This window comes from Strix uralensis, chromosome 9 (genome assembly GCF_047716275.1).
Source record: "Strix uralensis isolate ZFMK-TIS-50842 chromosome 9, bStrUra1, whole genome shotgun sequence".
Classification (NCBI taxonomy): Eukaryota; Metazoa; Chordata; class Aves; order Strigiformes; family Strigidae; genus Strix; species Strix uralensis.
In genome coordinates, this window is record NC_133980.1 from 25,442,965 (window position 1) to 25,459,428 (window position 16,464).

At 45.9% G+C, this 16,464-nt stretch overlaps 1 protein-coding gene across 1 annotated transcript in view; it reads left to right on the top strand.

The window, feature by feature from the left end:
* GPC1 (glypican 1) overlaps positions 1-16,464 on the top strand; it is a 216,150-nt gene that overhangs the window by 177,705 nt on the left and 21,981 nt on the right. Inside the window, exon 3 of the mRNA XM_074877780.1 lies at positions 6,509-6,900. Within this exon, the coding sequence (XP_074733881.1) occupies positions 6,509-6,900 (392 nt within the window). The remainder of the gene's footprint in view (positions 1-6,508; positions 6,901-16,464) is intronic.

Here is a 16,464-nt window from a genome sequence, read left to right on the forward strand (position 1 = left end):
CTGTCCTGGGGTGGAGCAGTCTGCTCTTGTATTAAGAAAGGAAGAAGTAAGGAAGAGCTTGGAGCTGGAAGGTAGAGACAGGACAGAGCTCTGGGTGCTGCTTCTACTGCTCCAAGAAAAGTACAAGGTTGGAGGTATCACCTGCCATGGGTTTCCTTCCTCCTGCAGCCTTGCACCCTGATGCTTTTCCCCTCCTCTTATGACTGACTTCCAGATGTAGGTAGAGGTGGTTGCCCAGACTCTTCACCAAATTCAATCATCCAACACTAAACCTGCCTTTAGGAAGAGATTTCTTCTTAAAATCTGTTTTTGGAATTAATGGCATCATCTGAGCAATGTGTTTTCCTCCCTCATTGCCTCCAATCTGGTACTACTCTTTTCAGCTGTGCTTAAGACTTTTTGTACTGCAGTTTTCTGCTTAAGGTTTTAATAATATTAAGATCGAAAGTAATTCACCTTTCTTCAATTCTCATATTTTTTTAGTATGCTGCTAAAATTTGATGGGTTTTGAAGAAAGCCTGATCTGCCGCATGCCCAAAGAGCATTTGGATGTTCTTCCTTCATTCCCTCCTACATCCATTCCTCTTCCATCATTATATTAGTTGAAGAAACTCCAGTGTGTTCCAGATGTTGAGTGATCAAATGGTATCAAAGAGCTGGGGGGAGTGAGGAAGGGGGAACTCAAAACTTTCCATCTTCAGAGAGAAACTGCCAGTCCCTGCCTTGCTGTTCACAGCTTCCCAGTTTGAATCCAGAGTTGTGAAAATGTGGAAACTGTGAAAAAATGAGCTGTGAACTCTGGGAAGCTGTGAAGCAGGGGAATGGGTGGGGATTTACAATCTCTCTTGAATGCAATGCAAAGGTTATAGATTCTGGTTGAAAACTTAATTCTCTGAGAAGTAAGTTTTTGTCACTACAACATCAAGAGAAATAGCGGCCAAGGTTGCAGAATTGTCTCAGTTGTAAAAACCTTTCATTTCTTTGCTCATAACTTTCTGACATTTTTGTGTTTGATGCAGAAGTTTTTCAGACCTGGCCTCTGCCAAAAGGAAATTTCATTTGAGCAAAGCCTGTTGTCTTGTTTCTGAGCCTGGAAGTGAGAGGCAATAATAATAAAACAGACTCCCATTTCATTTTTTTTCTTTTGAATACCTTTCCATCAAGAGTGTGAAAGGGGATGTTTCATGTAGGAACAGCCCTGACTGAGGAGCTGTGCCTTTCATTGGCCCAGGAAAGATTGAGCTTGATTTGTCTGAATTACTGACATTAGAAAATCACCAGCTGGGCTTTGCAGTGTTGTGAAGCTCTTAACCAGCAGCAGTGGGGAGGGACTCACCTATTCAATGGCTCTTTGAGAAAACTTTTTGAAAGAGGGAAGCCCAGTCATGGATTTAGCGGGTGACTCGCAGGAAGGTGTCTCTGGCTAGTACACCTCCGTTGTCAAATTTCTGAGGCTGGCAGAAGCTGAGAACATCCATGGTTTTTCAGCATGGGTCCAGAAAATACGTAACTGCTTTCTTGTGACTCAGAGTGGAAACAAATGCATCGTTTCAGAGGCTCTGCATCATTTCAGGGGCTCTGCAGAGCCACCTCAGCTGTTTGTGTACCTGCTCCAAGGGATGGGAGTGCAGCGGTGACTCCTGCAGCAGAAGGGCTTTATAGCTCCAGCGCTGGCTCCTCATGAGCCCTTTCCCTCCATCCCTGCTCTTTCCAAGGCTAACAAAGGCACGTGCTACGGTGCATGAACACAGGCATGGGTTGAGTCTGTTGCTGCTGGCCTGGACAGCATGGTGTCAACAGAGCTCAGGGCCTTGGGGATGTGACCTGGATGAAGCTGCCTCCATGTGCTCATGCCCTGCCTGAGCTAATCATTGTAACTCTTCTTTGGGAACCAGAGCAGACCCAGCAGTGGTGGTACAAATGAGAGTTAATCGGACCCACTGAGTGGTAATTTTTAACTTCTAGAAATAGTGGGACAGCTGTATTATTAGAGGTTTCCAGCCACCCAGGTTACCTCAGGGTCCCCCACCCACCATGGGTACAGATAATGGGGTGCTTCCCCTAGAATAAATAATTGCTTCTGCCTGAAATCAAGAAGGACAGATGTCTAAACTGTGGTTCAGCAAATTGTTTTATCCCAAGGTTCTGCATATCCTTAATCTATGACACATGTCTAAATACGTTAAAAGGTTAGATATTAGTAGGCAGGGAGAGTTAAGGAGAAGATGCAATGTTAATTAGAGATACCTGTGCTAAGTGTACAAGCGGTGCAGGCTGAGATCGTGTCAAGGACCGAGGCAGTTAGCTCAAGCTTCTGTGCATCCCTCTTGACAAACCCCACTTCTTACTGCCTTCTAATGCTGCAAAACAGGCATTTAAATTCCCTGCCAGGTCAGCCATTCATCACAAACACATTTAGACTTAATTGCTAATTAATTTTCCCTAGATAATGTAGATATATTTTCTTCTCAGTGTGTGAAATCTAGAAGAACTTTCTGAGAACCAGCCACAAATGACTTGACTGTAATTGGTGTTCCCTCACTTAGGTGAGAAGTAACAGTTCATCAACTCTTAATTAGCTTGGACTTTTTTGAGAACAGTTTCCAATTTTTTGGCAGGAAGATATACATCTTGTTTCTCCTGTAGCAATACAAAAAAAGTCATTTTACCTTGGATTGACAAATCGGGCTGCGTTTGTTGGTGCTTTCTTCCTACTGATGGTGAGTGCCAAGCTGCATGTCGAACCTGGATTGTTGAGCAATTTATTCAGTTAGTGTCACTTGGCACAGAGAAAAGAACACTGATTATACAAGAAAGTGAGTTTGAGCTCAGTTTAATTAAATTGTGAATGGGTAACCAGCAGCGCTTGGAGCGATACATTAAGATGCGGAGCAGCTTTTAGATATCTCATCAGCACCAGAGAAACTTTGTATTTTGTGTCTGATGTAGGTGAATGCCATTTCTGTTCATTGTACAGGTAGGAAGGCTGTGGCAACACAAAAATGAAGCCACCTCAGATTAGTCAGACCCTAAAAAGTGTCCTGCTGGGACAAATCATCTGCCTGGCAGTTATCTGCTTGGCAAGTGAGCCCCTTCAGGAGATGCTGCAGGGGAAGGTACCATGCACCAAGAAGTGGTGATGCTGCAGCAGGATCAGCCCTGGGTCAGCCCCCAGCTGTGCCAGAGTGAACGCGCTGGGAGCTTGGGGCTGCGGCAGCCCTGATGTGGGCTTGCCCCGCTGTGATCTCCTTAGCCTAGGCTCATGTGCAATGCTAGGGCAGGAGAGAAGTGCTGGATGAGAAACTCCCAAATAGTACGCCATCCTCTTACAGTCTCTCACGTGTTGGTGGAGTAGCCAAAATTTCCTAGAAGTGGGTGCACACAGCTGCTATGCCGGGGACGGAGCCATGGCTGTAAGAGGTGATACCTGAGCACTTTGCAGCAGCAGCAGAGCAGTCTGTGTCAAGGCCGATGAATGAGGGTTACCAGGATAGGTGCTATATATGTGCCAGTAACACTTGCCAAGTTTTAATTACATATTGTACAATTATTCCGTGTAGAGGAGGCCTTTTGGTAAAAGGAAAGTTCTCACCTGTGTTAGTGCCCTGCAGTTCATAGCGATAATTTTGTCACAAGAAAAGATTGCCTTGTGCTGCTGTCTTTGGAGCTAGCAACGGCTGAACTGTTCGAGTCGGGGGAGATGCAGACCCAAAGGAGTCCCTTGGGCTGGGATGAGAGGCCCCAGGCTTTGCAAGAAAGCTTCCCCTACCTTGGGAGAGAGCTCCTCTCTGGCAGCTGGGGTGGGGAGTAGGAGTTGGGACCCAGGGGGAGGTCAGAGGTCAAACCGTCCTTTGTCTTGAGATTCCACAGGAGAGGCTTTGATAAGCTGTGTTAAGACAGATGTGCTGCAGACATCACTTCTTCTTAAACTGAGGTCCTTTAGCAAAGTACTTGTTGATGAGATCAGCTTTTTACTTTATTCATATTAGGAACCCCCATTACAAGGTAATTTTATAGGAGGCTTAGGTGCCCTGGCAGCACGCTTACATTGGTGTCTGTAGGAAGAAATCCAGTTTTAATAGGGAAGATGGAGAAACACATGCAGATCAGTCATTTGAGAGGTATCCCCATACAAATGTTTGGAGATACAAACTGCCAGCCAGGTCAGGTGGAATAAGAGTAAATTTCTTCCAAAAGTACACTTGAAAACCATAGTTTTTCTTCCACATTTTAGATAACATTTCTTTATTTTCTGCATAAGTGATTAAACCAAACTTCTGCGAAAATCTAGTTTGCTCACGGTCTTTTAAAACCACTTAAAGCAAATTTTAAACTATTAAGCAATACATGATTGTAGCTAGAGGAAGCCAGGCTGTTAATGCTCAGTATTGGTTTGTTAAAATACTACAGGAATTTTCAGTATTAGCAGCCTGTTGTGCAGATGCAGAAGGTGTTTTCACTTGTTCAATCCACTTGTTGAGTTTTAGCTTCATTTAAATCTGAGAAGCAAATGAGAGATTATTAATGTAGGAAAGCTTGTATGGCCCTTCCAGTTTCTGAATATAAGCAAGACCTATGGAAATGAGCTTTACTAGTTCTAAAAGTTTAGAGGTCTTTAATTGTAGTCAGTGCCATTCCCTCAAAAAATACTTTATTAAAGCTTTGCACATGCAATATGCATATTTCAGAAGCTTTTCTTTCTTTTTTTATATGCCTAACACATTGAAGTTAATTTATATACCTAAAGACGTGCTGTTTGATTTTAATTGAATAACAGTTTCCCACCAACTAGATCTTATCATACATCACCAAAAAAAATAATAGTAATTTAGATTTAAAGAATAGTGTAATCAGGTTTGCTTCGAAAAGGCCCTAAAAAGTACAAATGGAATTGAAATGAAAATGATAATTTGAACCATTGTTTCTCTCACTGACTTAAGTGCTGATTAAAGTTGCTTATATAAATCAATAAATTGAATCGGGTTGGTCCTTCTATAAGTTCCCTACTGTGCAGTCTCAGAGAGCCTGAAGGTAGCTGGCAGTCGAGAAGATGGCAATACCTAAAGATGTTGGTAAGGGAGGAATCGAGTCTGTCACCTTTACCCTGCTGTATGTAGCAAGAGTCGCATTTCTGTCACTTCTATGACCACTGAACCTATGGCATAAAACCATTTAGTTGTTTATATCTAAACAAAAGTAGGATGCGAATCCAAATAAGTCAAATGGGATGAGAACCTTGAACATGATAATGTCGGCCTCAGTTCAAAAACACTTGAGTACAACCCTGTCTTTAAATGCATAATAATATGTGCCTGTTCCTGTCGCAGCACCTGGGACTCTGGCACACGCTTTATGGGCTGTGCCTCAGAACCAGGCTGGCTGCCATGACTAGAGCTGATGGGGGCATCTCTGAAGAGTTGGCACCATTGCTGGTGGCAGCCCTGCTCCAACTCACCAGGGCTTTGGAAATAACATGTTGGAAAATAAGCAGTGAGGCAGGAAAGAAAGGTGGCTCAAACAAGTTGCAGTCATCTTTCCAAAGGCAACTTCAAGTTGTGCAGTGGATTGTGGTGTTTTTGCGTCGGTGGGAACAACAGTTAGTCAGAGTAAAGCCATGTCTTCTTCAAGTAAACGTGCTGCCCCAAAGAGGAGTTCATGCCTGCAGGGACCTTGTCTTAGACCACTGCGCTTTGTGCTTGTTGTGCTGGAGTCCCACTGGCTTCCCCAGATTATCAGTGCTTCAGCCAGGAATGTCAGCCTGCCAGGAAAAAAGGAAAATTGGGCGGGGGTGGGGGGTAAGTTCTATTTTAAAATTGAAGAAGTCTTCTTCAGAAGAGCCTTCACTTTTGTATGATAGTAAGAGCAGCTGATACTGGAGGAATTCCAGCCTTTCATGTGATTAAATGGAAGACTTCAGGTTATCTTCTAGATGAAATTTTTAACTTGCTTCTTTCTGGTGTGGACACTAATATTGATGTGTTAGTCTGACTCTTAACAGCAGTTATTACAGAATAGACCTCCATCTCCCGAGCAGCCTCCAGACATCCTTGTGTGTTTATAATGTTTGCTAGGGATGTTTAACAAGTGTCAATGTCTGTGCCAGAAGCAGCTGGCTCTTGATTCAGGGTTGAATATCTCATAAGGTGTTGTGACAAGTTACGGTTATATGTAAGCAATGACAGTTGATGTGTTCTGTAAAGAAAACCTATGAGTAACACTGTGGCACCTTAAGCACTCAGAGAAGAGCCTCAGTTTTGGTTCTAGGTGAAGCAGCCAGAAGAGGCCAGAAGGCCCAGAGCGTGGTTCTCTGGCACTAGCACTGGGGGGTTCCTCCTTCAATCTTCTCAGCTAAGGCTCAAAACTGAGAGTGTGGGTAAGGTTGGTTTGAGGAAATGCTCTGCTAGGGCCCATCTCTTCTCTCAGGGCATTCGGTTGTGCTGTAAAACAGCACAGCCCATTGCATTCCTGCTTGTCCAACTGATGCATCACCTTTTTCTTCTCTCTTCAGGTTATTTCCAGGATTTGTTGAACAAGTCAGAAAAGGCCCTTTATGATGCTTTTCCAAGCATGTATGGGGAATTGTACACTCAAAACATGAAGGTCTTCAAGGACTTGTACAGCGAGTTACGCCGCTATTACCGGGGCTCCAACATCAACTTGGAAGAGGCCCTCAATGAGTTCTGGACACGCTTGCTGGAGCGACTCTTCAAGCTGATGAATCCCCAGTACCATATCACAGATGAGTACCTGGACTGCATGGTGAAACACGCAGAGCAGCACAAACCCTTCGGGGAAGTTCCCAGGGACCTGAAGGTGAAGGCAACCCGAGCCTTCATCGCGGCACGCTCCTATGCACAGGGCTTTCTAGTGGGCAGCGACGTGGTCAGAAAGGTGTCTCAGGTATGTTGGGGTTCTTCCTTCTCCTCCATCCTCAGATTGGCAGGACATCAGTCAACTACTGCTGTTGGGGAGAGGGGGGCTTATTTCCCTTTATCTTTTCATTATAAAGGTATTTTTCAGGTTTAGAAAACGAACTGCTTGAGGGTCACCCATCAGTGAAAGGGAACAGCAAGCCTGGACTTCTACAGGCACTGATAGAACGGAAGTGAGGTATAACTCACCACAAATCAGTCTCTACTTCATTTTAACCTGTGCAGCAGAGTGCCAAGGAGATGTCGGTCGCCAAGGCTGTAAAGCCATTCTGTTGCTTGCCTAGATTCCTTGCTCTTTCCCGACAGGGAAATGGCATGCCTCTAAATCACACGGCCTTATTTTCCTCCTTGATGGCGATATGATGTAGGGTATGCAGAGCTGACTTGTCACAGGTGTGCTGGGAATACACACAGAGAGATGCGTTTCAGCGGTCGGTGATGGGCTTGCTGTGTCTGTTTATGTAGCCACATATATTTGTACAGCTTCTGTGTACAGAGAGGGTGAGTTTGTAAAGTGCATTGGGATCTTCAGGGATGAAAGGTGTTATATAAATGTAAATTAACATGACTGAATCCAGGGTTTCAGGAGGAAAGAAATTGTATTTTTTACTGCAGAAGCAGCCTTTCAGAGCCAGAAGGCAGCAATTGTCCTGAAACAAGATATTCAGGCTTTTCTCACAAGTAGCAAGAAGAAAATCCATACTAAAAAAATGACTTGCATACTGCATGTGGAGATGGCAATCAGCAGGTGTGAGAATCAGGGTGTAATTAAAATGTGGATGTAAAAATATGGAATCTCAATTCATTTCCTCGGAAGGTAATGCATGGTAATGCATAGCAGAGGACGGCACTATTTGATGCAGCAAATCCAGACTTTGATCTCAGGAAAAAACATTAATGTGGTAATAGTGACAAACGCTTTAATTTATCAGTGTGGGACTATAAAACTGTTCAGCTACCCGAAAGCCTTTGTACATGTCATTAACATCACACTATCCTGACAAGAGAGATAAAAGAGGAGAATGATGTCATTTCAGAGAGACCAAAGTAAAGTATTTTTCATAAATCCTTGGAATGGCAGAGATTTCCAGCTCGACATGTGTGATTCTGCCTGTAGCCAAGTTTGGTGGGTAAAGCAGGCTGGCAGGGTAGCTGCGGTCATGGTATCAGTGGAAGGGAAGGACCTGAGATACCGACATGCAGCATATTTTTCCCCCACCTTCATGTAGACTTCTGACCCATTGGATTTTGATTCTGGTCCCCCTTTTCTGAATTCTCCTCCTTCTCTTGGCATTGCTTATCAAATGGGATGTGGGCTACATGACCAGTCACAGATCCTCCTCTTCCTTCTGCCTCCCCCCAACCCATTCCTCCAGGATGGAGAGTCTTCCAGGAGGGTCCCAACCATTCCTCTCTCTCACAAGAGCCCTCCCTGGGATTGCAGTTAACCTGGCATGTTGCTGTTGTAGCACAATCTGCATGAACTGAGTTGGGAAACCTCAGCAAAGCCTCCCCGAGAGGTGATTTTGTAACAAAGGCCAAAATTGCCCCATTCCCCTTTCTTCAGGAATGGGTTTAGTACTTTGGGCAAGAGGGGGTGAGAATGCTGAGGTGGGAAATCCCTTTTATGGATGCCCTGGTAGCCCTCAGCTGTGTCTAAAACAAAAGGCCTGGTTTACCCACTTCCCTTTACCAGATGTGGATTTACACTAGTGCCAAACGGATGTGAAGTGCTGAACTCGATCTGCAACTGGTGCTTTGGTTTTAGTCATTTTTTTGTGTTGCTTTATACTTATGACGTTAGGAGAAAGTGTATAAGACTTTTATTAAGATCAGAAACTGGGATTTGACTTTCCTGTCAGCTGTAGCAGTAGTCTTTAAAAATAACTTTGAGCTGAAATTTCATATGGAGCAGCAGTGTTTTGGTCAGGAAGTCTGAGAACTGTTTAAAAGGGACACTTAGAAATAAATTACTTAGCTTCGGGCTTCTGAAAAATTAGATTACTTCATTTTTATTTATTTGCAAATCCCAGAAAAGCTACTGATTTCTATTAAAACCCTCCTGGTTTTGGCTTCTCAGACACATCCAGTTCAGTGTTTGTCACCTGTAACCTATTGCTGTTTCAGGTCCTGTGCAGAGTCTGCGTTACTGGGCATCTAGAGAAAGACTGGTGCTGTTTGCCAGATTTTCTGGCTGTCTTGAAATGGGGAAGAGCCAGTCCTGACTGAGCTACAGACAGGGATTTAGTGAGATTTCTTTAATCCCTGCTGCCTCTCCACTGTGCCCAAGGGGCGTTTCTTCCCTAGCCTGCAACTGCCCGACCTTGACCTGGTAGGAAGCCATCCCTCGAGCAGCCCTTGGCCAGTGTGGCTGGTGGCCACGGAGGGGTGGGAACAGGAGCAGTGTGCTGGCAGCAGCGCTCTGCATCCTGCTGGGGATAAAGAGTTTGAGGGCAGCTGGGGAGAAAATAGCAAAAACATTTTTCATCTTTACTGCCGTCCTAGCTTTTAAGGCAAGTCACCCTGACAAAGTGCAGGCGCTGACACCAAGATCTAAAGCTTTTAATGCCACGGTTCCTGCCACAGTGGCTGTGGGAGGGGGCCCAGGGAGCCCGGGGCACACACGTGGCTGGTGCAACTCTCTGCTGCCCGGACAGAGCGTCAGGGCTGGGGATGGATGCGCAGGTGGGTGCCCTGCCCTGGGACAGGCGTAGGGGTTATTGATGTGCCACGCATGGGTGGGGGTGTTGGCGCAGCATCTCTGTGTTCACATTCAGGTTCTGTGTTTCTGTAGCTGTTCTTTCAGGACAAATTGCAGGTTTTTGTTTAAGTTGCACAATGCCAAGTTTTTCATCGTCTGCATGAAGTAGCAGCTGCCAAAACAGCAGCAGCCACAAAGTCCCTAGTGAAGGGCACATGCAGAAGGGGCTCCCCCAGGGATGCACACCTTGTGCTGTGTGCCAGGGCAAGAGAGAAGAAATATCCCAGTTGTGTTTAGGATCCTTTTCTTTGGTTGTGAGATTGGCAGCTGCCCAAAAATAGCGTTTGCTGCAACTCCAAGCTTCAAGGGAACAGGTGAAGGCCTTGTGCGGGGAGACTTGCTGCCTGCCAGGTGCTGCTCAGAGATCCACACGGTGTGAGCAATTGCCACATTCAGCAAGGAGAGCGAGAATGTGGTCCTGTGAAATACGTGGTGTAGGTGAATTGTAATACTGGGGAGGGGGGGGCAAAACTGAGATAGCAAGGGCTGAGAGATAACCCCTTATATAACAAAAGCAAAAATCGTCAGAGAGATGCAGCATAATAAACAGGAATATCCTGGCTGGTTTTGTTATTTATTACTCACGTTATGATACTGCTCAGGCATCTAAGTCTTAGGTCAGGACTGTTCCACAAAGTGCTGTGGGGACAGGTAGCAGAGGTGATCCTGTCTGCACCAGGACTGCCAAAAAGGAGACTGGTCTGTGCCCATATTGCACCGACGAACGGGGAGGAGAGCTGCCCCGTGCACGTCAAAAAACATCCAGAATCCTCAAGTTCCCCTTGGAGACTTGACAACCTGTGAATCTTGGGTGAGAGCATAGAAAAAGTAAAGAAATAATGTTCTGTTTCCAAAGGCAGGCAGAGGAGGTGTTTTAAAATGAATTTTGCTCATCAGTCAGAAAGTGAGTTATTAGGACAATCTTTTGTTGCTTCTTGCTCTGGAATTTTAAGTTCCCCCATGGTAGTGGGATTGATGTGAAGCAACACCAGCTACGTAAGCAAGAAACCCTTACTTAAGTAATCAATTTTAATAGCTGTTTGCATTTCCTTTTCTTAGTAGATGTTCTTAAGGATGAATCTCATTTGAATTTGAAACAAAATATGATGACTTCCTTTACTAATTATAAGCTTTTCCACTAAGTCCTGTATTTCATTTTACCGGTGAAGGTCATCTATCAGTACATTTTGATTTAAGCAATCTGTGTCTCACAATACATTTCAGCCTTGTTTTTTTAAACTTTTATGTTAGTATAAGGTAAATGGCACCTTTCCTATTTACCATATGAGTAATTTTTAAACACATGGTGGGTCAAGCTGCATTTGGATGGGAACTGAATTCCAATTAAAAAGGCCCAAAAATAGAATTTTTATGGATGTTTTTAACAGTTAAGTGAATGTGCTGGACACATAGGGAAAATAATGTTCATCTAAACATGTTTTACATTTCCAACAAGTCAATAATATAACAAAGACAGTATGGTCATTCCTGGTCCTCATGTCCTTTAAGGTTGTAGCCATTTCTCATACCCCCCTTTTTTCCATAACTTGGAAGGACATAGTTGACTTCTGTCTTTCAGCTCCCAGTTGCTTTTTGAGTGAAGTAGGCATAAAATTTGTCTGACTGAATAAAATGAAGTGAAGAATATAATCTTTTTCACACACTTGTGAAACCACTGTGCTAAAACAGCACAGTGCAGTGACCTCCTGTCCCACGTGCTCGGTGACACATCTCCATCCTTTCAGTGACTTATCTTTATTCACAGTATCAGCAGCAAGTCGTACAACCATAAATAACATTTTATTTCATTTAAAGGATTTCACTTTTGTAATAAAATTAAGCATTTATCTAAATTGGCCTCCTCTTGATCCTGAAAAGACAATATTAGTGTTTGTAAATAGATGTTATGAGAATGTTGTTCTGTGGCAATATCCTTATATTACCACATTTATTTCCTTTTCACTGGAGGTTATCCCACCTCTTTCTTTGGAGCTGTTCAGTATTTGCACAGCAGAGGTGTGTGTTCCTGTGTTATGATGATGCCTCAATGGCAGGATGCTGTTGTACAGAGACTAGCTTTGCCCCAAGAGCCATAGGGTGCCACAGTAAATTATCTCTTCATCTGGGAGAAGCTCTCATCTAGGAAATAGAGGTAGCACTTTCCTTCAGGGAGATCATCTGTTTGCTTGCATGAGATTTAATAAGCCTCCCACCTTTTGACAGCAGCTACCTGTACATATAGACAGCTCTGCTTGGTGAGATACCATTCATCCAGGAGCTCAGCCTCAGGTCTGGCCCCCCCTTTACAAAAATGAGGTGGGGGTAATGTGAAACCGAGTCCTGCAGGATCTCTGTGTGGGACACGAGCAGCAGGTCCCAAGGGTGCTGGTGTCACCAGCAGAGATAGAGATGGGATGCAGCTCACCACAGCCAGGTACAAACAGAAACTGGTGGAGAGTGCTGATTTTTTTCATTTTTTTCCCTACTGTCGTTGCAAACCACTGATGGGACTTTCTGAAAATGAGCTGGTTGGTGCCTGTGCTAAAAGCTTGTGCTGCAACAGACCCAGCAGCAATACATAGGGTAGAAAATGCCACAAGCACCTTTTGCAGGTCTGGCTGTATTCAGGAGGAGGAGGAGGACTGAAGTCCCAGGAGTTGAGAAGCCTGGGGTACTTCAGACACCCCTGCCTGTAAACACCATCTTAGAATACAGGCTGAAATAAGCTCTTGCACCTTCAGGGACTAGTTCCTGCAGTGGCTCCTGCGGGCGCAGAGGGCTGGGATGTGCCCGTCCTTGCTCAGGTCAGGTCAGTCTCACCTCTGTTAAGTGTCTCATGTGTTCTTGGCGAGTTGTCCCTGGGCAGTTTGTATGTGGGATTGCATGGCTTAAAACGTTTTAGATTTAAGTCCCTGTCAGCCCGATTCGCTCTGCAAACCCAGAAGCTGCATATCCCTTTCCCTGAGCTGACTGTGCTCCCTGAGCCTGCCATCAGCTGCCTTCTTGCTTTAAACAACTTGGTACAGCAGCTCCTGCAGCCCCACACGCACCCCTTGCATCCCACTGCTCTTTTCCAGCACCGCTGCGTGTAAAGCTAGGGAGAGAATTTTGCAATAATGTTGGAATTTATTTGGACAGATTCAAATTGAGCTGGATGGGGAGCATGCAGTCTTGAACGCTTCCTTATGTATTTCACATATTACTTTCCAGTATTTCCATCCATTGTTATGTTTAAATCACAACCCTTCAGGGATAAAAACCCATAGGTGTTCTGAATATAATAGAAATAATGCAGACAAGCAGATATATGTCTTCTGTATTTACCTGGTGGTTAAAAGTCAATTGAATCTAGTTTTCAAAGGATTGAAAATTGTACCAGCTGGAAATAACTGCGTCAGATGAACAGAGCGGGGAGTGTGTTGAATAGGCAGGTGGTGGCTTGCAGTATTTTCCTCTGGAGGGAGAGGAGCATAACAGCAGTCTGTGTATCCACATGGATGTTCCTCATTTTAATATCTGAAGGTAGTTAGGCACTACACAGGAATCTGAAGGGACAGATCCTCCTGGTCAGCTGTGGGTCCTGCCCTCAGGTCTGGTGTCGCTCGCAGGCTGTACTGCCTTCTGGAGCCATCCTCACTGCCCTCTGGAAGTGCCCTCACCACTGGCTGTGGAGGGAGACAGGGCCAACTCTGCTCTTTGTTTTGCTGCCCCAATTTGGCTGGATGACCCTAGCCTTCATTTTTTGAATTTTTTTTTCTGAGTCTGCAAAATGGCCATTTGGCTGCTGGGCTGGTGGGGATGGACCCAGGCAGTTTGTCTGGCCTCAGGCGTAACAGCAGCTCTGGTTTGCTGGAGCATGAAGGACATGGATTTGGCATCAGCCTTCATTCCTGTGCTGAGCTAAACACGTTGAGGTGAAAGCAAGAGGGTCACCGAACTGCAGGGCTGTCTGTGCCTTGCCCCTGCCACCAGTCCCCAGTACAGCCACCACCAGCACGCTGCGCCTGCGCCCCACTTTCTTTCTGATCCCTGACGGGGGTTTGGAAACATGCTTGATGTATTTTGAATGATGGACTTGGTGAGGCTTAAAACTCACTGTGCTCCAAGGACTTGTCGCTGTGCATTTGTGGAAGGAAGATGCAAAATAATGACTGAAGTGATTATACAATTCATTAGACTTTGAAAGAATCATATTTCTGTCAGCCCTGCAGCTGTTTCTTTTAGAGTTTTATTCTAAAAGATTGCAAAGCTTGGTTCATTTAACACACGTCAAGGTGCTAATTACATCAGGGCTGGCATAAACATGCACAAGGCAGCTGCTGACCATGTGGCAGAGAGAACAGGGTCTGCTTCCCGCGCCAGCGGAGGGATGGGAGCACCTGCAGCTCCCGCTCCTTTCATGGGGGAGGTTGGGCACTGACAGCCCAGTGCATGGAGCTGCCGTGGCCCTGACTTCCAGCTTGCACATGTGGAGATGCAGAGAACAGCACAGCCCTGATTTTTTTTTGGTCATAGTATTTGAGGGTCCTTCCGCAGGGAGACTGTAAAAATGAAATGTTTCCCAACGTGAAATTGCAATGTTGCAGATAGCCCTGATCACAGAGCCGGCCAGCTCTCTGGCGAAACACAAACTTGTCCTCCCGGCCCGGTCTGGTTATAAAAGAGAGGACGAGGCTGGCTGGCTGAGCCTGTACCTGGGCTGGCGATCGTCCCACAGGCAGCTCAGCAGCGCTCTCCACCACTGGCCCGGCAGGATCCGCTCCCCTGCTTGGCCTATTTTGTAGCTGCTGTTCTTCGTACTGACAACTTTATCCCAACTGTACAATTCCAACTGAGGGATTTGGGGTAATTGGAGTGGCTCTGAACACCCGCCTGCATTTCCCAGCACACATGGCCAGATCTGTGAATTGAAGAGTTGATCTGTTTTCTCTTAAACCAGAATGGGTGTTTCACAGCTGGCAGGAAAAACTTCCCTTACTTCTATCACCTGCCTTTAAAATATTCATGGGAAGGTAAGTGAGGGTGCTACGAATGCCTCAGCTGCGGCTGCCTGCGTAGCTGTCTTCAGCCCCCAGACCTGTGGAGGTGTCCAGCTATAGGTGCTTTCTGCCTCTAGCTGCCCAGCACACGTGCCTGCTTCTAGAAACCTGCCTGCTATCTGCTGGCTTTAAAGCATCCGTCAGTTTGGAAGTCTGAGTTGCCTAGTGTCACTGGGTTTAACTGGTGCTTCTGGAGATTAGAATGGCCATTCAGACACTGAGTCCTTCTACCTGGAAAAATATACCTGAGAGTTAGCGCAGGCACATTTTGACATATATCTGGAGGTATTCTGTGTTCACCCCAACCATCCCTGCATCACGCCAAAACCGCAGCCAGGTGCTAGAGGTCCCCGTGCCCACCTTGTGTCTGCACTGCTCGTCAGAGACTAAAGCCAGGAAGGGACCAGGAGAGCAGCCATGCGGCAGGGACGCGGTCCAGCTCAGGGAACACCAACACCACACTGCAGAGAGCTCCCTGCAGGCCACCCTCATACACCCCTGGGCAAAATTTTTAGAGGGGACAGAGCCTACAGAAAAACAGCTCCATTGACAGCATTAGGTACTAGCTTAGCCTTCTGCCTCCATCAGCCAACCTGCCCGCATCCCTATGACAAGCCAGGGGAGTTGACAGCACTTCCAGCAGCCTGTGTTTTTCATCCAGGCCTCTTTCTCCATCCCCAAATTTCTCCCCTCTACCTAACCCTGCTTCCCCTGGGAAGCAAGGCACAGATGGTTCACAGCAGCCTGGGGGTGAATGTGTAACAGGAGAGGGAGGGTAGGAAGAATACCGGCAAGAGCTCAGCTTATTTTATTGGTGTTAAATGCCTTTCAGATGTACTTAAAGGCCCCTGAAGGCCGAGGAGTCCCATCAAATTGCAGCTAGGCTGAAGGTTCTAATTTGCTTTTAAGCCAGGCTTCAAAAGGAGAAAGGATTTGGGGTTGGGGTAGGGTTTTTTCTTCTTCTTTTCTTTTCCTTGTTTGAAGCCAGCACTTCAAAATCATCATCTGCAGCTTGGCTGCAGGTTCTGGGTGCCAAAGGAGTTGACTACCTCCCGATGGGCGCAGGAGCCCTGCCACCAGCTGCAGGAGCAGGGCCCTTGCAGCCAGCCAGGGCCAGGGCCAGGCACAGCCCACCGCACACCGTGCTGCTGTGGAAGCAGCTGGGTACTGCCACTGTTAAAACAATTTTCCAGGTGCCTGTGGCTTCCTAAAGCTCAACCTTTCTCCAACGCTCAGGAAGTTGGGAGGGGGAGGGAGGATCATTGCTTGATCAAAAAGACCCTGTAAGTCCTGGCCGTGACGTACAGAGCTTGTCCCAGCGCTGGTGCCTCTGTGGTCACTGTTCCCCAGGGCCCTTCTCTCTGCATCCCACACTTCATCCTTTGGTCTTCCCAGCCACCTTTTCAGGAAATAATTGTCTTGGATAAAGAAATGCTTTTTGGAGTGAGGAGGGTGTAGCAGTTTTTAGCTAAAAGAGACAGTGTGCTTGTGAAAACTCAGTAACATATAAGACTCCTATCATCACTTCCATGGTCCTTTCTGTACCCTAATATTACTTGGGATGTTTTAGAGGGTCTCAAATATTTTCCAAGCAGTAGGCATTAGGGTAGTGGCAGAAAACATGTCTCTTCTTTGCACTTCTCTGTTCTTCTGTGCAAACTGTCAAATGAGGTCCCATTTCAGAAGGGTGAAAATCCTCCCACTGTTGTAGCTTCAGAGAGGTCCAGGGTCA